Source organism: Thunnus maccoyii, chromosome 21, assembly GCF_910596095.1.
Source record: "Thunnus maccoyii chromosome 21, fThuMac1.1, whole genome shotgun sequence".
Lineage (NCBI taxonomy): Eukaryota > Metazoa > Chordata > Actinopteri > Scombriformes > Scombridae > Thunnus > Thunnus maccoyii.
Genome location: NC_056553.1, coordinates 9,911,611 through 9,936,375, shown reverse-complemented (window position 1 = coordinate 9,936,375; position 24,765 = coordinate 9,911,611). Strand labels below are relative to the sequence as shown.

Here is a 24,765-nt window from a genome sequence, read left to right as displayed (position 1 = left end):
CTCCTTATGAAGCTAAAGTTTGAAAAATCATCTTTTTTCAGACTGTCAGACAGTATCATATTTATTCTGTATCAGCTTGTTCCAGCTCATCATTGAAGCTTTAATGATGTTTACACAGTGACGTATTCAAAACGTCTGTTTTTGACTCTGTGTTTTTTATGGCCCCGCCATTTTAGATGTCTTATGCGTCATACATTATGCATAATACAGATTTCCTCAAAATTCAGTCTGACATTTGGTATTTTTGGAAAGTCTCGGATCTTCACTAGAATGTAAAATAAAGTTGGTTTGTTTTTTGTTGTTGATTTGAGCAAAGTTTGGCTTTGTCTTTTTGTTTCCTGATTAAAACGTTTTATAGAAACACCACCAAAAGTAGGAGGCTATTCCAAAGTGTCATGTCGAGAGGAGAATGACCCACTGTCATATTATTACCAGTGTCATACTGAGCTTTGTTTGGAACACCACTGACCTTTGCTCAGTAGACATGGGGGCTGAACCTGACAACGTGCTGCTCTTGTTCCAGAAACCAATGATGATTCACAACCCAAGCAGGCATGGAGCTCTAGCTGCACAAATTCTGGCCCGTCACCGTGAGAGACCATTGTGGCTTCTACATTTTCCGTAGCCAATTTAGCAAAACCGATTGTGTGTACTAAGAAAAGGGAGGACAATTCAGTGCGACTATATTTCCTGTGTAATGGCACAGCTGATGTCTGGTAAATACAATAAACCTAATGAGGTGAGGAAAAACAATGCAATGAACGAAGGCAGTTCAGTGTCACTACATGATATGGAGAAATAAAAACAAATACAGCTACTGTCAGGAATAACAAGCAATAGTTTTGCAACAACCTTTTGTTTTAGACAGTGACGAATCTTCATCAAGAATAAATACATACGCTCCATTGATCAGGGTGCTACTGCTAGTTAAGAAATGCCTGTTCACATAGTCACACACACACAGTCACTATAGAGAGGACACAATTTTAGGTCAATATGAGAACTTGTTGCTGTACATGATCAAAAATATGTGGGTGCCTGAATTTTACAGTCATATATGATTGTTGAGCCTCTTCTACCAAAACCATGAGCATTAATCAAGCGCCAATGCGGGGAACACCTTAAAGTGCAATACCACCGATGGCCACATGCTGGCACCAAAAAATCCCTGGCTCCAGTAGACTCCCATTCAAAAAGCACGAACTTGTCCCTAGAAATACTAAGTCAATAATTTTTTTTCAACGACTTGTCATGGTTTCGATCGTTAAATTTAGGCCTTCTAATAAGTGTGCTGGTGGTCATTTTGGAAATGATTGCTCTGTTAATAAGATTTATAGACTTATAGTAGGCTTTGATGTCTGCCACTCGCTACGTCGATCTTTATATACAGTCTATGGCATTAATATATTTCTGTAACAGCCTCCACTCTTCTTGGATGGTTTTCCACGAGATTTTGGAACCTGGCTGCAGGGATTTAATCCCATTGATGTGATAATACTGGGCTCCTTGGTGTTCCAGTTCATCCCAAAGGTGTTTGATGGGGTTGAGATCAGGGCTCTGAAGTTCTTTCACACCAGAACCCTTTCTTTATGGACCTGGCTTTGTGCACAAGCACATTATTGAAATAGGAAAGGGATGTTATCTAAAATGTCAGTAGTTTTTCCCTCATTGGAACTGAGATGTAAAGCCAAAACCATGAAAACAACCCTAGATCAAAAGTATACCGTGTATTTGAATTCTGCTACTGTAAATCAGTGGATTAAACCATTTAAAAATGTATTTTAATCAACTCATGTCCAACTGCATGTGCCACTGTTTAACAACATCATAATATTATTGCTGACAGACTCTGTGGAACAATTTCAGATTGACGGTCAAACATGAATACAATTATTTTATCATTTTAACCACACAAATGTCATTTCACAAAGGGACTCTTGAATGCAATCTGTATTTTTACAGCAGCCTTTGGCATTTTATTAATTTGCATAGATTAAATTCCCTCCCACAGAATTAAAAACTTCCATGATTTTGTTTACAACTCTCACAGTGGAATACCCTGCAGCACTGTGATGCAACACGACCCGTCGCTGACACAGAAGTAATATTTAAGAAGAGCTCCCTGAGAAAAATAACGAGGTGTCTCCTATGCAAAGCCAGCAAAGACAGGAATGTTATGCGGAGTCTTAAATAGCTAATAGTTGCCCATTCACAAAATATACCATACTACTACTATGTGCTACTGCTAATCTACTACTATAGGCGACTGTGTTGTAAGTTTATAAATGCATGCAACAGACAAGAACAGCGAGCAGAGTTAGAACAGACTGGAAGAGAGCTGTCGTGAATCTTTCTGTTTAACAAAGCTAAAAGATTTGTAAATCTGGCGCAGAGTGATTTCCTGCCTGCTGCCATCCACCTGTCAGCCATTTTGACACCTAAGCTTCTAATATCCCTCAATTTCCCTCAATTTATCTCCTTCAGTGACTATTTTGGACTGGCTGCTCATGTTCGGATGTTCAAACAGTCCTTTTTTTCTTCTTCCCTCTGACACCTTTTCATTGACTCACTGACTCATGCTGCTTGCTGACAGACAGATCTTTACATGAGAGACTTGAGGTATGCTGTGAATGAATATGGATGGAGCCGTCCATCTGTCCATCTGTCATTAGGCTTCACTGACACTGAATGCTGACAGAGCTCAGCGAGAGGCTGAAAAGAATCCGAAAATGAGCATGATGTGAATGGGGCTCTAATATTTTCCAAGGAGCCCAGGGGAAAAGCAGCCAGCCTGAAGGACTAGTTTCAGTAACATTTGTGCGAACGTGTCACGTTTGAAATATTAGCTTTGAGCTTTCTGTCAACACGAGGAGTGTGACTTCTGAGATGAACAGATGAGGAGGAAGAGGTTTATGTGTGCTGAGAAGGGGGGGGGGGACAAGTTGAACGCAGAGATACAGAAGTAAACACATCCCAGCATGCAATGGGCAGAGGGCAGGAAAACATCCTGGATAGCAGGTTGCCAGTTAGAAGACAAAATGTACAAACGCTCACATTCAGACCAGTGGGCAATTAGGAGTCTCCTCTCCACCTGACATGGATGTCTTTGGCTGTGTGGCGAGTGGGAAACAGCGTGAAGCAAAACCCACACAGTGACAAGGAGGACTAATTAACGTAAATCAAATTAAAACTGACAACTTAAGATGTAAATAAGTAACTGCAATATAGAGTATTTTCTTCTGGAGGGAGGAAAGGATGGACTACAATGACAGAATATCAAACCACTGAGTAGGATTCAGTATAATGTTGTGATGTGTTGGCACATTTTTGTTTGTGAGTTTCTCAGCTCGTTCATTTCTTAGCATGTTGATGTGCTGGTTAGTTTGTGTTTGGTTGTCAGTGTCTTGCAGCAGAAGTGTTTCATTTGTCAGTGGCACAGGTACTCTGACTGAAATCACATCCTCTGCTCAATTTAACATTAACATTCTTTAGTCATGTAACTTTAGTTTTGTGTGTTGCACTTCCTGTCTGTTAATTCATCTTCATTCAGAAAGCACTAGTGAAGTAGCTATCACCTTAAAGAATAGGTTCAAAAATGTTCAGTAATGTCCTAAAACAATTGTCAGGTGCCCAAATGAATATTGACACAGTCTCCTTCTATGCAACAATATATTTAAAAGATTATTTGAAGCTAATATGAGGCTTCAGTCACCCAAATTAGTCAAATCTAGTCAATATCTTTCAAAGTTACAATCTTTTTAGTGCCAAATTCCTTTTTTTGTTACCTTCCACTGCAGCTGAACAGGAAAACACTGTCCATTGAGACACAAAGAGGATGTTTTTTTTTTTTACCTAAAAAGACTGAAACTGTCGAAGGTATCCAATTTATTTGACTAACTCAGACTTCTGAAGCCTCATATATACTGTGGATTTTGTCCCCCATCACTCACATTGTAAGCACATTTGGTGGGGATCTTCTAATGGCCAGGAAGAACAGGAGGAATGATTACAGGGAGCAAAACCTGTTTCAATGTTCATATGGGCACCTGACTATTAACCATAACATTGGCATATTAGTGCCCTGTTACTTATGAAGTAAAAATCCTAGCAAACAGTAGAATATTTACTCTCCTTGTAACTCTGTTTTGGTCTCCACCAACTCTTGAGGGAATTGTCTGGCTTTTTAGATGATAAATCCTCCACTGTCTTCACCAACCAGATGTTAATTATCAGCTTGTGGTGTGGTGATGTAGTGTACACTGGGTTTATCAGAACTTTTCCCGCAGAAAACAGCTGCCTGCTGCTGCTGGGAACAAGGTCGATAAGAGCGGTGAGACTGAATCAAAACAGTAATGAGGGACACTTTGTGAAGCTGAGGAGAACAGCAGAGTCGGGTGATAATTCTCTGTAGGTTCATCAACTCCTATCACATTACACAAAGTCATTTCAGTCATTGTTAATGTAAAAATATTAATTACTGCAACTTTAACGATCCAACAAGCCTGTTGTGCCCCCCCGTGCACCATCTCCTCTCTCATCTCTCATCTAAAAATAATGTGTACATACTACAGCACTCATGTCCTTACAGGAGTTATATTTGCAGTCCAACACTGTAGTTTGCTCTGTGGACCAGAGAGCCACCGGGAAGGTCGAAGGTCAAGATCAAACCAGGTGAATGTGCATATTCCTTTTTTTTTTTACAATCCTGTTCATTTGGGGCTGTTTAAATAAAGAAATCTGAAAGATTTTAAATACAGGCTTCACATATCTTGGCAGTATGGCATTCCCAGAGATGGAACAATGAGACTCTATTATTTATATACTCTATTATATTAGCATGCACCTTGACATTTGCTTTACATATTTACTATAGTGACAGACTGAGAGGCACATACGGCAATATCGAGGTAATGTTTCCTGGACAAAATAATATTTTTCTGTGTGATAAGAATGCTAAACGTGTGGTCACTGAGACCAGGAACCAATCATCAACAAGCAGCCACGCACAGTTGGACTCAACCTCTACAATGTGTCTAATTTGGAGAGGCATGTGCCGGGTCATGTCCCGAAGGTTTGGAGGAAAAAGCATGCAGAGGCTCTTACATTTACCGTTTACTCTTTACTCATTTACATTTAGAGGAATCTGATAGTAAGCATAATGTAAGGAAAACATTTTTTGAAATAAAACTTTAATCTATCCAAGCGTTTTTTTGTGCTTTTATAGAGTGCAATCATTTTTAGTAGAAAAAATGAAGTCATTGTGTATCTATTACACATAAGTCCCCGAAAAATTGCTGTCTTCAAGTTGTAAGTGTGAAATCTGTGAGCTACAGTATGTTCTTGGAAAATTACGAGCTCCACAGCTTGGCTCAATTTAGCCCTGAAACACGCTCATCTCTCCTTCTCTCCCTCTGTTCATATGTATATTTAATGACAGCCAGATATATCTTGTCCCTTGGGTGACTTTGAAACATTTCATAAAGTATATGGCACCACGTTAAATCAGATTATATTACCAGAGTCTACATCCTCATAAATACATTTAAGATATTCAGGGAAGCGTTTGCTTTGATTCCTCTCGTCTCAAATTTAGAGGTAAATGAATCCTTCGAGGAGATGGAATTATCATTTGAATGTGTATCAGAAAGGAAATCAAAGTACATCACACTGCCTGAATAAGGAACTGCATGTAAAAATATGATCTGCATAGTTTAATATCAGGATTTTTTTTGCTGATTCATACGGAACAAAATAGTAGTAAGTGTCGGACTAAATAACAATATGAAGGAGTGAAGAAATCAGCATTTTAATGTTTTATAATTGCCTGTTTTGCTATACTGTCTACCTTATAGAAGAATAAAAAAGAGCCCACTCAGTTAAAAATATCCAGCTGTGGTGTTTTGTTTAAACACAAAACTCTCTCACAGAAATGTAAGAATAGAACCGTAGTGGTTTATACATCTTCCAACGTGCACTTTAGATTTTATATTCTCTTTGATGATGCTGACTGAAACGGCTGACGAAACTACTTACAGCTCGTTCATTGTAGTTTCTACTTTTTAGAAGTTTGAGCTGTGTGTGTGTGTGTGTGTGTGTTAGTGTCTAGCAGAGACAGCACAGAGGACGGGGCCTTGGGATTGAGACAGACGGGGGAAAAGCAGCACCTCTTAGGAAATAATTATCTCTCTCATCCCCCCGCAGCCTCCTGTGGGAGATCTAGCTGTGATGACTGCCAGTATGCTGCACGGCTGTCTCTAAAAACCAAAGGCTTTGTTATTTCCCTCTGTGAGCAGAGTTGTTGACAAAGCTTCTGACTATTTACAGTAACATTTTCTCCAACTCTCACATACTCAGGATTACATGGGAAATGTGTCTGGCAGTTCATTCTTGGCAATATGGGATATTCTCTTGTGATAGTTTACACACTGGAGCAAAAAAACATGATTACCGCACTTACAATTAGCAAAGTCTCTGATCTGATCAAAAGGATGTCAGACTTTTAAACTCCCACATGTCCCCCAACTTCATGGAAGTACAATAAAGTCTTTTAATTAAGGAATATTCTGATAATTTGAGACGCATACTCCAGAGCAGATAAATCAGTGGATTTGATCAATTCTTTGTGAAGGCCAGGGTTTATCAAGACATTTACAGTCAAATAGGACAAAAGATCCTTCAACTTGTTCCACACATTCATTGCATAAATGCTTTTCATCCCAAACTGAATAGAAACTAGAGTGAAAAATATAATAAGTGAGCCTTTGATTGTAAGAGGAGAGTGTGATGTCAAACACTACGGCAAAAAAACAAAAATGTTGTTCAAGTCCCTCTCCGGTTGAAAATGTGTTTTTCTTCGTGTTCCTTCAGTTGGATGTTTGCGCTTCACTGTGCAGAGTTTGACACTTGAAGCATGTTTACACATCCATCTGCTGAGGGAGGAAAGTTTCTCTGTGCTCACTGGAAATCTGAGTTTAAGGTGTATACTTGCAAGCATGATATGTGACAATGCAACCATTTTGGAGAAAATCGTTGTGGTCCAGTATGCAACTTACACAAATGTAGAAACTTGAAGCCTCCAGTTCACACACACAATAAGAATGAACTTTTCTGTGAAGTAGGAGACATCTTGTGTCCAGAAGTTAGACTTTTGAAATGAAAAATATTTGCATACTCATTGATTCTGGATTTTTAATGAGGGGAAAGGAAGATATGTCAATTTTAAGGTTTAAAGAACTTTATTTTTGGAAAAAACATGTGAGACACAAAGTATTAGTTGAAGCAGAGTATTTTATACGTCTTGAAACACGTTTGGAGGGGATCTTTAAATACAGCTTGAGTAAAACTTTAAACCTGCATTTTTTAGCCACTTGAGGGCAGTGGAAATTAGTAATGGGCGGACTGATTCTTTTCACAGTATCGGTTCCTTCAAGTAAATGTATCGAACCTTTTGAGTTTTGATACTTTTTGCAAAATATGGCGTCAGTTTCTCCGTGACACTCCGTTATAGTACAAAATTTCTCTTCAGTGCATTAGTAGTCATCATCACGTATAAGTTAACATGAATAAAGATAAAATATTAATTTAAATGCATTGATTCAGCATCCCACCTGTAGGTAGGTAGGCTATGTAAGCCCAACACAATGTTAAGTAATGTGATTTGACTGCATCGATTTGTCTTTCTTCCTCGGCAAGTAGCAGACTTCCCAGTTCAAGAGAACGGTTCATTTGACCTCATTCAGTGAGTAGCTGCCAGGCTGTCTCGACTCGCTCATTGACGTTCTTGTTCGAGACAATGATTCCAGCTCATTCACTGGTGCTCATTCATGTTTTTGAGCAACTGCACCACCGTAGCATGCAGGCAGGCAGTGTGAGCAGTGCCCTACGATAATAGTGAGTGGGTGTGGGCGGTATGAGTGGGAAAAGTCCAGGATTCATGAGCACTCGTTATGTTCAACAGGCTGACCCGGTACATACCGGACACTGAAAAGATTCGTTCAAAAAGATTTGTTCGTTCATTTTTGCCCAGCACACGTGGAAATATGTTGCTTATTTACACATCCACTAGTTAAGGAGCAACATTATCATTCAGTCGTGTTTCTCACCATGTGATGAATGTTAATCCAATATTCCCTCTGTTTTTGCTCTCTACCAGCTCCTGAGGGAAATATCTGGCTTTTCAGCTGCTAAATGTCCCACTATGTTCACCAGCTAGTCGCTAACTGTGTAGCTAATTGGGTACAGGTAGTGTACAGTGGGTTTTTAGAACTTCTTCTCTGAAATCAGCTGCCTGCTGAGAGTGTTGAGAATGAACAAAAAAAGTAAAGTTGAAGCCGGACAGCTACACAATGAGCTGAAACTCACTTTAAAGCTCCATAAAGCTGCAGGGAGCTGCAGAGTTGAGTGATAATTCTCTGTAGGTTCATCGCTACGAGCAACGCCTCTGATATTACACAATGTCACTTAACATGCTGTTATAAAAAAAAAAACATGGATTATAGAGCCTTAAAAAGAAACTCATACTTAGATGTTTAACCACTGGAGGTCAGCAAAAACAAGATTCTCAAAGGGTGTTAAGTTACTCTTTAAAGTGACACCACCTGTTATTGTTAAAGCACCCATAGATCCTCACAAATCCCTGAAATCCCTCTCAGCTCATTGTTGACTTAAAAAGGAAATTATAAAGCAGAATTATAACTCGTGTTTTGCATTTGTCACCTCCTTACCAGATGTTTCTGTTGATAATAATAATAGATTTTATTTATAGAGCACTTTTCAAGACAGTCAAAGATGTTGTTGGGGCTCTGCACTCATTAGTCTCCTGAAGTGTCGATTATGATAATTGATTTCATTGCTTGTGTCAGTTACAGGCTGTCAGACAGAGTGCTGCTGATGTTCTGTGGTTGTGGTGGAGGTTCAGATCATTCATACAGTGCATTAGGTGGTAGTGGTAGATGAAAACCACATGTATGAATGCTCTTTGTCCACCATCTCCTCCAACATCAATCAGTGCTCAGCTGATTGACAACTGGCAGTTTGAGGTGAAGCTGTCCTGCTGCTGGTGTGTGCCTCAGTATTGACAATGCAGCCAATCAGCTATCAATACATCTGTATGCTTATTTAAAATGAGGACTCTTTTTCATGAATTCAAACACAAAGACAACTTACACACTCCAGTTTTAACAGAGTAGAAGGGTGGGGAGTGGGGGAGCTGGAAGAAGAAAGGTGATCAGGTCTTCACTCCGGTGTTTCATCTTGAGTTTGACAGGACACGCTTCATCTGCTGGCGCCTAGAAGAAAGGCCTTGATGACTGTGGTGACATCATTCTGCAGTGCATTGAAGGCTATTAGAGGGTGGTTGCGTAGTCAGAGATGATGACTACTGAGCAAAAAAGCCTGTGAAGAGGAAGGAGAACAAAGGAGGACGAAAATAACCAACAGATAGTTGGGACAGTGTGATAAGAGCCATGTAGCATCTGTCCAGACTTTAACACAACATACTGTAACTGTCAGAGTTAAGTTAAGAGAAATTACATAAAAACACTAAAACACATTCAGAGACACTTATCTCTGCGGATGAAATGTCTCCAAAGCTTGTGAGCCTTGACCATTTAGCTTGACGGATAATAAATAAGGTTTGAAAAAATGGAAGGCTAGAAAATGTCAATGAAAAGTCGACGACAATAGAAATGAAATGCATAATGCGCATACCTTTGTATGTGTCATATGCCCGAATGTATTCATTTATGGCGTATTTCATAAAGAGAGGGTTTCAAGGATGAGTTATGAATGTTTCTTTGATTTGCCTTTCGTTTCCGTGGGAACACAGACAATAACAACAAATCTTTGACGACCTGATTGGCACTGTTGAGTACCTCTCCACCTCGCAAAACACAGTTATTACTGCAAACGTGTCACCATGTATGGTTATGTATTTTATGCACCTTGTTCTGTTTAAAGTTTGATAGGTTGAAAGAGATATATTCAAAGTTATAAATTAAATGACAGCAATATGGAGTGATGAATGAATTGCTTAGATAGTAAGCCACAGTGTGTATAACAGTACAAATTCACCTAAGTTTTCTATATCATTGATCTCTTAACACATCCTGAGACCTAACAACTACTGATACTTCTGAAAAACAAAAGGTATACACACGACAAGTCATTTTGTTTATATAGTCCAAAATCACAATTCACAAATTTGCCTCAGAGGGTTTTACAAGAGAACTGTAAAGTCCATCTGTAAGGACGTCATCATAGCACTTTAATAAGACCTCCATTCTTTACCTTATAAACAAGATTGCCATTAAAAGCACCAGGTGGAGTTTTTGACCACTAGTGGTGCTGTAGAGCAAAGCATTTTTTGCATCCAATGCTCTACCAGCACATGCACAAGGACGACCATACACACCATGAGAATAGGGGTGATGCTGACTGTGCTTTACTGCCACCTGTTGAATTGCAGTACTGTGCTGTAAAGGGTAGCGTTGTGTCATGAAAAACATTCATGACAAGTTTAACAAATGTTTTGAGACAAAAAAATCCCTTCAACGTGCTTGTTAGTCCTTTAAGGACCAGTGTGTAGTATTTAGTGGCATCTAGCAGTGAGGTTACGGATTGCAACCAACTGAATACCCTCCCCTTCCAAGCATGTAGGAAAACCTACGGTGGCTGTGAAGCTTGCGAAAAACATGAAAGGCCCTCTCTAGAGCCAGTGTTGGTTTGTCTGTTCTGGGCTTCTGTAAAGATATGGCGGTGCAACATGGCGGGCTCCGTGGAAGAGAACCTGCTGTAGATATAAAGGCTCATTCTAAAACATGATTCTTATTTTCAGGTGTTTATACACTAATTAAAACATACTGAATGAATATTATATTCTATTTCTGTCCATTCCACCGTTCTGCTAGATGCCAATAAATTCCACACGCTGCACCTTTAAAGACGATAAAATGGGTTTTGGTGGGAAACACTAAATGCTAATGAAACCATGTTGGCCTACAATGAAAAATCTATAAGGCATCTTTAATGTGTAACACACTGTATAGAATATACTGGTATTTCACAGTAGCATCTTTTCCCCAGTGTTGCTGTAAACATAATTAAACTAAAGTTAATTTCATCTTAAAATGTTTTTTTTTGTTGTTGTTTCTTTTATTACTGCATATCCATAGCTTTGGTGGGTATCCTTTTCTAAAACCTCAAGATTAATGAAAGAAATACACTCAACCTTTCAAAAAATGACAACATCAGGGGAAACTGAGGGGTGGGGAAAAAAAGCTAATTAACTGACCCTCAAGATTTTAAAATAAAGTCACCTGAAGCAGGTATTCCTCATGCTGTGGGGACGTAAATCTGTTTACACAGCAAAGTTGTGGGGACTGGCCTCGATTTAAAGTTAAGGTAAGTTTAGGGTTATGTTAAGGTTAGGATAAGCCTCCAAGAAATGAGTGTAAGTCAATGTAATGTCCTCTGAAGTGATGGAAACACAACCCTGTGTGTGTGTGTTTGTGAGAGCATGACAAGGTAATGTGTAAATGATCCTGCTGGGGTCACACCGGCTTCATTAGCTCTGCTGCAGTGGCCGTATCTCATCCTCATCTGCCTACAGACAGCCCTGCTCATCCCCACAACACCACACCACCTGTCCTCTCCCTCTCTGGAGACCACCGACTCATTAGAGAGGCCCCGCCCAATAGGAAAAAGGTTACGAGGCTATGCTGATGGTTGTAGGTGTGACACAGGTGTTTCAGCGGAAACACGTAAAATTCACAAACAAATTACCTGAGGATAGAACTGGGTGTCCTTGACAGTAACAGGACTGAGTAGGATACAGCAGTGTGTTGTTCAAGCTAAAAAACTTTAACCGTTTCTCTTCATTACATTCTGAAACATTTCGAAATCCAGTTCAAAACAGCATAAAGTAAGTAAAAATAGTGACACTTTGATCATCATCAAGGCACATATTGTGCTAAAGATTACTCAAAAAGCAAAAAACTAAAACCTTGAGTGTTTATCTGATTGCAGACATAGCTCCACAGAAATGCACTTTCATCTCTCCAACTGCATCATCAAGCCTGTGATTCACTACCTTAAAAATGTACCCAGGCCCAAAAAAATAATATTTGGTCCCACATGCATTAGAAGTACGGATCAAAAGACAGGTTTGGAAATGTTTTGATGCTGAATCTTTATTAAAAAACAAACTAAAATACTAATGTTGCAAGTGTTGAAGTCCAGTTATTAGTCCACAGTGGTGGGACAGTGGTGGAGAGGAGAGGGTTTCCCAGGTGAGCTGGACGCTGGTGTGTCTGTGGGTTCATCTTCAGGAACGGCTGCTCGATCATCTGCAGGTGTCAGAGTGAAATAGCTCGTATGCTGAAATTTGAGCACCTCATTGCCCCAGCTGGTCCATCCAGGTTGCAGACTTCGGGCGAACAACTCCAGGCACTTAGCTTCAGCTCCTACGTACGGCTTCAACACCTCTGTAAAAAGGAAAAAAAATGAGGAAGAGGAATGAGCGTGGCCAGATTAACCTGCTAAAGTGTTATAAACTATTTGGCTCCCATTGACCCCCTCTTTGTCTTGCTCTCAGAGGTTTGTGTACTGTACTGTCACCTAAAACCTTTCATTTATTGAAAACTGCACACTACACACACCGTCATTATGTTTTGCCCAGAGACCCAGTAAATAATCAGCACCGCCTGCCATGGGACTGCTGTTTCAATTAGTTTTGTGTAACTTAATAAGTTAAAAAGCAGTGTTTTACTGCCCTCTCTGGCTGAAAGCATGACTAAACCTCAGGAGGTCAGCCAAAACGCTGTTAGGTTGCTTCTTTAAAGGAAAAGTACAATTTTAATTAAGAATATGCACCATGTAAGCACAACATAAACTTAAAAATGAAAGTTCCAAAAACTTGATTTTGACCCAGGCCCACCTAAACAAGACAGGGCCTCAGGATGAGGTAATGGGCTTGTTTTAAGACTTGTGATATATGTGCTTGCTTTTATACCAAAATTTATGTGTAGACAAGCAGCTGCAAGTACTTTTTAAAAAAATTTTTCACAAACTTGCCTTCAAACTTTGCGTGTATCTTGAGGATTAAAAAGTGTCCACAAGGAGAAAGAAAGGAGCTTTGAACTTTACTGAGAACTTGCATAAACATATTATATGGTTGATATTAAGATCTCTGCAGAAAAATCCCTATTTCTCTCTCTCAAAACTTTGTGCAATTGTTCTGTGTTCAGAGTCTGCTGCTCCTGCACGCTAATTTGTGTGCTTAATTGCATCTTAAGAATCACATACTTTCTGAGAACACACACAACTGATGCTCTAAAGGAAACCAGGATAGGCAACCATCATGTGAATACTTATAGCAGCACTCTAAGGCACTTCACATTTCAGTTAATACAGTCCTTTAGTGGTACATATACCAAAATTGGGGGAAAAAAACAATTTATTAATTTACTACAAATTAATGAACATTGACAAGGAGTGAACATTGTGGCTTTCCAGGGTCATGAGCCTGGGGAAGTTGCCTTGAGATGACAAATCAATGGGACATATCAACTTCTTTTTTTCTTCTAACGTAATTATATCATCTTGCTTTTACATGTCAGTCATTTGTATAAATATATGCATGCTCTTCTTTGTGTGAACTAATAAGTTGGTCACAAGAAAATTAGATGTTTTGATACTTAAAAGTGAAGTTGTAAGATTATTGCACTGCATCCATGTCTGATGGGGGCACTTTGCTTGTTACTCATAGGCAGAGGACAGCACTGGCAACTGCCCAGCTCCTTCTCACCGCCGCACAGATTTTTCTACACGGAGACTGACAGTGACCTTGAGTCTATAAGTGATGATATTCCAGGAGCGCCACACCTGACAGATACGTTTCACTTCCTCTGCCCCGGTGCTTCTCTTGCTGCTCCTGTGAATGCTCAAACCACCCCGACACTCGCCTCAGCCATAACTCAGCGAGTTAATGAGCTCAAAAGCCTGATCCCCAAACCGATCCAACCTGCACAATGTGGTGTCCTGCCTCCGGTTTTCTCTTCCTATGCACGTCAGAGAGACAGAGTCACAGAGTGGAAAGGCCAAACATGCACCTCTCCGACTAATTCAGCCCCGACCCGTGACTCAGCTCTCAAAGTTGAACAGAGAATAAAAGGTCTAATTATCCTTTTAACTCTGAGATGGGACAATGTATAAAACTTCTGCCAAGGAAAGCCTGAGGCCAAGAAAGGTGTTACTCAACTACTCTCTCGATAATAACATATTCAGTCTCAGATAGCGCTGCCTCGCAGTGTCCTCATAGGGTTCATCCAGGATTAACCAAGTAAAGAGCAAACTAATTATGTAGTACAGGATTGCTCCATTAGTTCAATCAAAATAACTAATCTTTAGTATGCTTTTCTTTGATTGACGTCTCATCTCATTTCTGCACCTTCAGCTATACTAAATATCTGCATAGTGTTAATCCTTATTACAAATGTTGATTTTGGCCTTTTGTAGTTGAAGATACCATGATTTTTGATTCTTTTAGATCTCAGTCCTATCTTTCCAGTGTTTTCAGTCAATATAGGCGCACATGTGGAGTCCCACTCGGTCTGGTTTAGGGCCTCACCTAAATCTCTATACTTTACCTTATGGACATAGTGTCAACCAAGATATTACGCTAACCATCAACTATCAGAAGCTGCTTCACTGATGTTAAATGGTTACTAGCATACCAAACTCCATTACACTAATTCCAAATTACATTGGCACAGTATTTACTGTATATAAAGCCAGCAGCAGGATGATCGGATATGATATTGACACAAATTTTAAAATTCAAAAGGAGGTTAAGAGAGCTGTTCAGTCTTGTTTCTTTAAACTGAAGAATATATCTCAAGATACTCGAGAGTTGTTAATCTTTAGACAGAAGTCATCAAAAATCCTTCTCATCTCCAGCTCACTTTAATAAAGAGCAACTCAAGTCAATTACACTTCTTATCACACCAAACTGAGATGTAGTGCTTTACAATAGTGCATTGTGAAGTGCTGCCCTGCACATGTTGTGTTGGAGCCAACGAGAGATGGCAGCAGCAGCAAGATTGTCAGGCTGGGGTAGTGTTATTCTTTAAAGCTGCTCTAATCAATTTTTTTATTTTTTAAGTGGATGAAATTATATAATGTGAAAAGCAGTTCCTTACTCTGCAGTTTCCATCAGCTCTATGGATCATTTTAGTGTCTTTCAGCTCACTGTCTTGGTTTTATAGCCCAAAACTTTACAGCTTTAATTCATTCTCAGTGATGTTTCCAGCTGTTTTCAGCCTGCTATAAACTCCCTGATCAGCATCAAAAAGCAGACAAAAATAGCAACTAGTTGATGAACATAGCGGAGCATTTAGCAGCTTAAGAGCCAAAAAATTTAAAAATGAGCAAAACAGAGCTGAAAGGAGAGTGAATATTGGCATAAAAGTTGCTAGGTGGACAGAAACACAGCTCCAAGTGAATGCTTCTGTTGCTCTGTTTCTGCTGGATCTGTAAAAATCCAACTGTTTGCTACCACGTTTGCCAAATCAATTGTATAAGGTGATACGCCAATGTTGTGTTTTAAGCTTGTTGCTCTGCCTGCAAGTGGCCAAAAAAAAAAAAAATCAATTACTGCAGGTTTAAAAAACACAGGAGATCAGATTATTCCTAGAACAAAAATATACAAGCACAGCATCCCGATTTTGGCATCCTTACACTGCTTAGCTGTTTCATAACATTTTGAACTTTTCACAGTTTCTTTATAGATTTAACAGACACATTTTGGGACACAGAGAGGACTGGCATTAATTACATCTTCATTTTAACCTCACAGGATCCCAAAAACGTTGATCAATATGATTGAGAATTCAAATGCTCAACAAGCAGCCTGTTTCCTGTTTTCAAGCAGAAGTGATTTGAAACCCCAGACATCCGGTGCCACAGCAGAGCTAAAAGCAAAAGCCAATCAGACCTTTGGCTTTCAAGACTCTGACACAACCATCCTGAATAGCTCCATAAATCTGAGTAATGTTTAATTTTTCAAATACACTGAAAAGACTTTTTTAAAAAATGATCAAAGTTGACAAAGAAAACTTAATATTATAGTTGCCAAAGAAACATATTGGTGCATAGATCACTGTCATAGATCTAACCCTCAATCACCAGTACTGCAACTCACATAACTGGCAGTGTTCCTCTGAATGAGATGGGTATTAGGAACAGCGACTTAACCACTAATTATAATACCAAGTTGGGAAGGGACTGCATTTTTCAGAATTTTGAAAGTTGTAGGGGGGTCCTAATTAATAAAAACCACACGTCTTGTCATTCGTATTCAGAGAAGCGCAAACACTTCTTCTTTTTTTTTCTGCAGCTTGACCATCTGGCAAGGATGTGTTGTATCCGTAACAGAGTAATGGTGTCCCTTATCTCTCCATAGCAACCGAGAATGTCAGTGACAGTAGCCCCATCTGAGAGGGGAGGAGAAATGGGTCAGGGTTTCTCGACGCTGCGGGCTCAAGGGTTGTGGCTTCACACCATCGAGGCTGCCCACTGGCTCCAGCAGACCTGACATGCACAACACGAACACAAAGTGCAGCGGACTTACAGGGATGAGAGTAATAAAGCCTCAGGTCTGGGAACAGACTTGAAATTTCCAGCAGTTGCAAAATCTACTGAAGGTGTGAACAAAAGGAGGAGGAATTTACCCCTAGGTGTTAAGCTCTCAAAATTGTTAAATAAATAAACCGTTCCGCTCTTGTTGGCATCGCTGCAAGAGTTGAGTCAAACCCTTCTTAGATGTCATGACACACTGCAATTTACAACTATTACACCCACAGATTTGAGCCACACCCACAGCCAACAGAGCTTTCTCACCTCATGCAGAATAACAAAAGGGGCATAGTAACTAGAATTGAAATGAATGCTGCTTTCTCTGGCTGTTTAGTGGTATTTATATAATTTAGAATAAAATGTCAAAGTGCCATTTTTCTATAATTTATTTTTTTGGTCAGTACTGGAACTGAGTCTTGCCAAGTGCATCTAAATAAAGATGTTGTGTGTGTGTTACAAGCTATGAAAAAAAAAACTCCACAGGAGCAAAAACAAGAAAAAAACTAATAAATAAACCAGTTCTGATTAAACACGCTATGAGGCTTTGCCAGGAACAAAGAATCACACATGGAGATTGAAGACAATCCGTATCCTAATCTACTTAATCTCTATGGTATCACAGCTCTGCAATGGCATCATTATGATTTAAATCAATGTATTTTAACAATATCCAGCTTTTCTGTGCTGCTGAAAGGGCACCGGCGAACACTGGCTGTGTTTCGCTCTCCATACTGCACAATAAATCGCATTCCCCTGAGACTGAGGGAAATGACGTCAAGCCTCTCTTATTCATAGCCTCTGCATATTCATTGTCAAGGTCTTACATTGATTCTAAGTATCAGAGTCAATGTTGAAGTCGAATAATCAGTGCAGATAGGAGAGGAAAAAGATAAATCTGTGCAGCAGAAGTTTGCGCTGTGACAAATCAAACCTGTCACGAGTTTAGGATTCAAACACTCCATTTATTATAACTACAATAAAGGCCATGAAAGTAATGTTTGTGCTCCTCCAACATGGCCATCTGCAACCACTGATAACCACTTTCAAAAAGGAAATGTCAGCTTTCTGGAGTGGAAAAACAAGTAATACATAAAAGCATAATTTTACTACTTATAACCTATATAATCTGTTACTATAATCTATTACATATGTGTGTTTATTTCTCATAAATAAGTAGATATTTTTTGCACGAAGCAGCTGTTGTCGTCTTCTGACATGTAAGAAAATCAAAAAAGGTACATTTTAAATATACGCCATACAAACCATAACTGACTGAGTTGTGGATCCATGATGTGGATGTGTGATAGCAGGCTGTAGTAGGACTTGCAGCACATTGCTGAAGCTGCATAGCAGGATAACAATCATTGATGTTGCTGCATTGCCCTCTGGTGGTGTAGTAAAACATGTTTTTTTTTTAAGTGTAATAACTTTACTTAGTGGGAATGTCAGGCTATGGTTCAGAAAAATGTTGAAAATATTTACCTGAAAGTGAGGGCTTCTGGGAGTGGAGAGCTGATGGGACACTGACAATCAAACGCTGATCTTCCACAGGGACCTCAGACGTCTCTGAAAGGCTGAAAGTGGTTTAAAAAGTCAGAGAATTAATATAATTTGGACATATTCCATCTATAGGTTACAAAATTAAACTTTATGGAAACTGAAACACAGAAAAGTCAAGTGTTTTACACCTTGAGGAGGTACTCGCAGAGGACCGATATCGGCCGAGGATCAACACTTCATATGGCTTCTTGTGCTGTGAATCCAGTGGAAACACAAACTCTCCAGATGTGGTAACCTGAAGGAAAAGAGCAAACCCTTCAAACATCTGGAACGGCACCAGCAGGTCAGACTTTCGTGCTTAAACAGCTTTATCAATTCAGAGTTATTATACCTTAACCCAGTACCATTCAGCCACGACCTCAACCCCCCAGTGAGGATACAGCTCGTCACAGACGAAACGCAGATGGCTCGGCCGGTTCGTAACCCAGGTGACAACTAAACAGTTCGGGGACGCCAGGAGGGGAATGGGGAGTCGTTTCAGCTGGGATGAAGGCAAAGAACTGTATCTTTGAAGAGAAAGTACATTTTTAGAAAAGGTTATGTTAAGTGTCAGTGCAACCCCTATAACCTTCTCTACTTCAGTATAACTCTTTAAAAGGTTACAATACTGCCTTATTGAAGTACTATTGACTGTAAAGTTAATGTGTATGGTCTATGGGAGTGGTTCTCAAGGGGTCTCATGATAAATGTGAGGGGTAATCAGGTGATTAAAGGATAAAAAAAGAAATATTCTGTCCCAAATTTTTCTTCTTTTCTTTTAAAATAGTGAATAGTTTCACCTCCACTGGCCTTTAAAAGTCTTTAAATTAGAAACTGGGATGGACATATCTGTGCTTCATGATCACACTAAGCTAACCTGTGATGAAGGGTCTCAAGTAGACGTTGCTTTACTCTAAGTGGTCACATGCCAAAAAGGTTGGGAACCATTGGTTTTAATGTGTAATGTGCTGTAAGAAATAATCAGATCCTTTACTGAAGTAAAAATACCAATAAAACAATGTAAAAATACTCCATTATAAGTAGAAGTCCAGCATTCAAAATCCTCCTTAAGTACAGACGTATTATCAGCAAAATGTACATAAAGTATCAAAAGTAACAGTACTGGTTCTGCAGAAAACAATGTCCCTGTGTGAGTGATATGTTATTATACATGACATTATTAGATTTTTACCAATGCATCAATGGGACTAATGTTGTAGCTGGTCTAGGTGGAGCTAGATCTTGGTAGTTTAGTCCAGTGGTTCCCAACCGAGGGGTCGGACCCCTCGTTCGGGTCAAAAGATAAATCTGAGGTGATTAATGGTGAGGAAAGAAGAAAAAACAAAGTTCTGCGATACAAATTTGTATTCATTTTTCTTTTTTTGTAAAATATTGGATAATTTCACCTGTTTGGGCCTAAAGCAGTTATTTAAATGAAACCCTGTGAGAAGTTTAAAGGGGATATCTACTGATGTTACACTTAAAGCAGACTACTCGACACAGTATTGACCTTTCAAAGCCAAATGTATCGTGGCGAGATGTTTCCATGTGACCACCCCGAATGAGGCCTCGTTATGTCACACTCGTATCAGAGAGGTCTTGGATTTGGGGTGAGTTTCTCAATCTGTCACAATATCTACAAGCAGATCTGTAGACTCTATTTAAAAGTGATCAGTTTTAATAGTATAGACCTTATTCAGCAAAATAACAATGAAGGTAGTAAGACCACTTATAATCTGACGAACTGTTTCATCTCCGTCTCATTTAATCAGTCTGTAGAAATGCAATACCAATAGTTGCTCCACAGATGGAGTTATTGTGTCTGTATCAAATGCCTTGAACCATTTTCAATACAACTGCTTCATCTTGATTCAGTGGGATATCACTCTTTGGTGAAACTGCTCAAAGACATATGAAGGCCCCATCAACACACTGCTTTCTTATAAGGAGTCACAAGACAAAAAAATTGGGAACCTTTCCAATATAATGGAGTAAAAAGTATGTTTCCCTCAGAAATGTAGTTGAGCAGAAATATAAATGGAGTTACTCAAGTGCAAGGACCTCAGAATTGTACTTAAGTAAATGTACTTAATTACTTTCCACCACTGATATATATATATAGCTTTTGAATTTCATTTCTTAGCCTGTTTTCTGTGCTGTTATAACACGTGAATTAATCTGGAGCTCAATTAAGTCTCATCTTGTCTCCTGTTTTCACACCTTCTAAAAGTCTGTATGCCAAATTACCTGCAACTCCTCTTAACGGACTTGTTTTCCCACGGCGGATCCATAACTATTAGCTCAAATCTCCTTCCATCTGGGTGAAAAACAAGCAGCTTTAGCAAACAATATCAGGCTGGAAAACAACTACTATGGTGTCACTTAATACAGCGAGACACTGAGTCATACTAAAATTATTTACAGTGGTTAATTCAGGGGAGGGGTGGGCATGTTTATGCGACAATGGACATTTTTCAATTATTTGACAGCTTTTATCCTCAAACACAAGCATGCAGTGACTTAAGACATTGTGTCAATTATGTTCCAGATGGCCTGAAAAATATTTACACACTTTTTTTCAGTTCACGCAACTTTCTGATTCACTTTTCACAACTCCGTACTCACAGTGGACTAGTGGTTGTAGTCTTGTGAAATCAGAGAGCAGGAACGCCGTGTGTGGTGGTATTACATATTCCTCTCCCATCAGTGTGACCACATTGGCCCAGTCCGCCGTGTTCTCCGTCACCCGTGAGAACAAGTCGAGATGTGACGTGCAGCCGTCCTCAAGCACGAGTGACTGAACACAGTCGTCCTGCTCCTCCTCGTCCACTAGAGGAAGCTCTTTAGCCATTTCACACAGAGCGGCGAGGCTGCACTCCTGGGAGGGAAGCGGCTCTTCCACTGTGACTGTCGTTCCGTTCAGGTATCCCAGGGATCTGGCAGAATCCACCAAGGACTTTGTTCCCTCCAGAACGACAGATCTGATCTGCATCAGCACACATTGCAGAGATTTTTTTTGTCATGGGGATGTGTGCTAAACTGAAAATGTGAAATGAGCTTTACATAAAATGTGAAGGCAGGAAATTGATTGTTATAATTCTGGGATTAAACCATAAATTATAATTGAAGTGTTAAATCACATTTTCCTCGATCAGATTACGCTGTCTGTTACACATTGAATTCACTGTTTTTTATATTCTCTGCTGGTATGATTCTCTTTCTAAAGTCAATATAATATACAACAGAGACTTAAAGTAGGGATTAGGGCAACAACTAATGATTATTTTCATCATCTGATCTATTAATCTGTCAATTGTTTTCTCAATTCATTGATTAGTCGGTTAGTCGTGTTGATCACTGTTTCCCAAAGACCAAGATGCATCCTAAAATGTCTTGTTTTGTCCAACACTCTACTACCCAAAGACATTCAGTGAACTATCATAGAAGACTAAAGAAACCAGAAAATATCCACATTTAAGAAACTGGAACAATAGAATTTTAGCAGTTTTTCTTTAAAAAATGACTCAAAATTATTGATAGATGATCAAAAAGGTTGGTGTTTAATTTTCTGTCGATCAACTAATCAATTAATCGACTATTTGTTGCACCAAATAAAGTTTTTCTCTCACTATACAGCAGCTAAACTCAAGATACGTGTTGATACCAAGAACCGATCTAGTCTTCCAGTATCAGTGTTCTTCCAAAACCTTACCTCGCTGTATGAAAATCATTGTATCATAATCATAATAATCATATTTATCGTTGTGGCACTAAGAATCAAGTCAACGCCTTGCCATGACTGAAAGAACATAACTGAATTTTACAACTCTGATATTGAAGTGTATCAAACACATCATGGCCGATACCTTCACCTACCTTCTCATGAAAGGCCTGTGAATCGATTTCTCCCTGGTTGAGTTCGCTGTGTTTTCGTTTCCTTTTCTGAAAGTCAAATTGATATTGAACACGGTTGTGAGTCGAGCACAAATAAAGAGAAACAGTTTTCAAAAAAGGGTTGTAATGGTGGTGCAGGGCTGCAAAAAAAAACATCCCTGGAGGATGTTTCCAGTACTGACTGATTAAATCATATATGCATTAAGCTGAGCTGTTGTTGACTGAGGCTGACCTTGAAAATAAGTGTATTTAAACCATATTTTGGTTTAACCTGTAGCGATGTTGCTGTTGACCAAAATAGTTTAGTAATGTTTGACAATTTGGATGTGTAGATCTAAATTTTGGAAGATAACAGATAATAGATGTTTGCTAGTGTCAACTGCATTTTTCAATGAATTTAAATTTTGCTTTGAGATTCAAAACTGAGTTGATGTTGAATTAAGCCGTTGTGTGCCGTGTGTGCTGACAGCAGCAGTGGTGGAAGAAGTATTTAGATCTTTTACTTACGTAAAAGTACCAATACAGCAGTCCTACTTAAGTAAAAGTACATAAGTATTATGAGCTTGATGTAGTTAAAGTATCGCAGTAAAAGTAGTGTTTTGTCCCTCTGACTGATATATTATTATATATGACATCATTAGATTATTAATACTGAAGCATCAGTGTTAGAGCAGCATGTTACTGTTGTAGCTGCTGGAGGTGGAGCTGGTTTGAACTTCTTCATATACAGTTAGCTAGTTTAGTCCAGTGGTTCCCAACCTAGGGGTTGGGCCCCTCCAAAAGGTCACCAGATAAATCTGAGGGGTCATGAGATGATTAATGGGAGAGGAAAGAAGAAAAAACAAAGTTCTGATACACAAATCTGTTTTCAGTTTTTGAACTTTTTCTATAATCTTTGATTTTTGGTGAAATATTGGAACATTTGAACATTTATTGAAATGAAACTGTTAAAAGAATTTCTTCGTAATGACCATTAAACAATAGAGACCGGAGCCGTATCAAAATTTAACAGAATTTGAAACCACTGGTTTCATCTTTAACAATGTGTTGTATTTAAAATCTTGTTATATTATCCATTGTGTCAAATCTTCATGTGAAAAGTAACTAAAGCTGTCAAAAAAATGTAGTGGTGTAGAAAGTACAATATTTCCCTCTGAAACTTAGTTTAGTGGACGTATCAAGTAGCATCAAATAGAAATACTCAAGTAAAGTACAAGTACCTGAAAACTGTACTTAAGTACAGTACTTGAGCGAATGCACCTAGTTACTTTCCAGCACTGGAAAGCAGGAACTGAAGGTGAATACAGCCTGCTGGGACTGGTGTTGTTGTGTTGTGAGTGTTGTTGTGTTGTGAGCACCGTGCAGCTCCTAGAGCAGATTTACCTTTGACGTTTTGTCTGCTTTCTGTAACATCTCCGTGTTTCCTGCATCCACAGCAGCACTGGCATTCAGGTTGTAATGGCTCTTTGAAATCTGAAAGCACTGTCTCTTGAAACAACACGTGACATGTATGTTTTTCTCTCCTTTCCATCGCGTGCATCGCGAATAACCCCGATCGATAAGTGCGCGAGCATTCAAAACACATCCTTGCGTGCTTTGAGCCACCACGGACATCATGTGGGACTCTGTGTTGCCATAGGTGGGATTGACTAGCTGGGAACTGTTTTGAATGAAGCAGTCATGTCCCGCCCAACAGCAGCAAAGTTTGTCAACAGTGTTTCCCCGGAAAACGATACCGAAAGTAGGAAGAACGAAGCTGAAGTTAGTTTCCTATTGGTGGTTAAGGGAAAAGAAAAGGGAAACATAAATAATGACATTTAGAGTCTGATTCTCCGTTTTTTCACCATTTACACTCATGAAAAAGTAGCAAAAAAAACCTTGACAGTTTAAACCCACTTTCAGATTTGTGACACCTTTATTTTATTTGTGAAAACAGAAAAAAGGGCGATTTCACTGTTTTTTTCCTATCCAGGCCACATTAGACCAGAACAAAAATCACTATACTTATTCATATTTAATACTTATTATACTTATATTCATATTTAAAAATTGTACCCACTAAAGTCTTTCTCTGAAAAGAAAAAAACACTTCTTCACACTTTGTGTTATAAATGCATGGAATGAGATATGTGATATTTTATGTAATTATAAAGTTGATTTGTGATTATTTGCGGAATTATTGTCATTGTGGGTTAGGATGGGTTTTGTTTGGTTTGTTTGTTTTGAGTTGTAGAGTCTGGTGTGGAGGATTTGTATCCTGTACTAGAACATGTCCAATACATTTCAATAATAATAATAATAATAATAATAATAATAATAGTCCAGATTTGACAAGTCTAAGTATAATGGTTTTTGATCTGGACCTGGCCTAATGTGGCCTGGATGGGGAAAAAGCAATTTAAATTGTATTTGTTTTAAAATTGTATTTATTTTGAAATCACAAATAGACACTCTTAACTATGAAGTATCATAATATATATAAACAATCAGACATGGCTAAAAGAGGAAATCTTGTTCATGCTATTAAATCAGAACAAAAACAGTTTCAAAGCAAGTTCATTAAATTCACATAAAACAAAAATGGTGATTCTGTGAAAAGATGAAAAGAGAAGTTATAAGAAAAAGAAAGAGAAAAAGATGAAAGCAGTGAAATCATAATTTTTTGTTTTCACAAATCTGAAAGTGTTTAAACAGCATTAA

The 24,765-nt window shown here is 38.9% G+C and overlaps 1 protein-coding gene across 5 annotated transcripts; it reads right to left on the bottom strand.

Moving 5' to 3' along the window:
• Positions 1-12,170: 12,170 nt before the first annotated feature.
• mettl4 (methyltransferase 4, N6-adenosine) lies at positions 12,171-23,840 on the bottom strand. 5 transcript variants are annotated; one of them, XM_042400081.1, is made up of 9 exons: positions 23,449-23,836; positions 22,048-22,113; positions 20,797-21,157; positions 20,419-20,488; positions 18,524-18,698; positions 18,321-18,427; positions 18,115-18,206; positions 17,896-18,017; positions 12,390-12,482 (listed from the first exon to the last, which is right to left on the bottom strand). In XM_042400081.1, the coding sequence occupies exons 1-9, from the start codon at positions 23,680-23,682 to the stop codon at positions 12,474-12,476; spliced, it is 1,236 nt and encodes a 411-aa protein (XP_042256015.1). In that variant the 5' UTR covers positions 23,683-23,836; the 3' UTR covers positions 12,390-12,473. The 5 variants fall into 5 exon arrangements, with proteins under 5 accessions (XP_042256013.1, XP_042256015.1, XP_042256016.1 ...); XM_042400078.1 differs by lacking the exon at positions 12,390-12,482 and adding an exon at positions 17,560-17,697 and having other exon boundaries at positions 23,449-23,840; XM_042400080.1 differs by lacking the exon at positions 12,390-12,482 and adding an exon at positions 17,661-17,697 and having other exon boundaries at positions 17,906-18,017; positions 23,449-23,837.
• Between the last annotated feature and the right edge of the window lie 925 nt (positions 23,841-24,765).

Bases quoted from the DNA above. Each gene is read 5' to 3' on its own strand.
- mettl4 (XM_042400078.1), bottom strand. From the start codon at position 23,682: ATGATGTCCGTGGTGGCTCAAAGCACGCAAGGATGTGTTTTGAATGCT. The intron at 21,158-22,047 runs GTAGGTGAAGGT...GTGCTGATGCAG, and splicing joins CACAGGCCTTTCATGAGAAG to ATCAGATCTGTCGTTCTGGA. The intron at 18,428-18,523 runs GTATAATAACTC...CTTTTCCTTCAG, and splicing joins CTGAATGGTACTGGGTTAAG to GTTACCACATCTGGAGAGTT.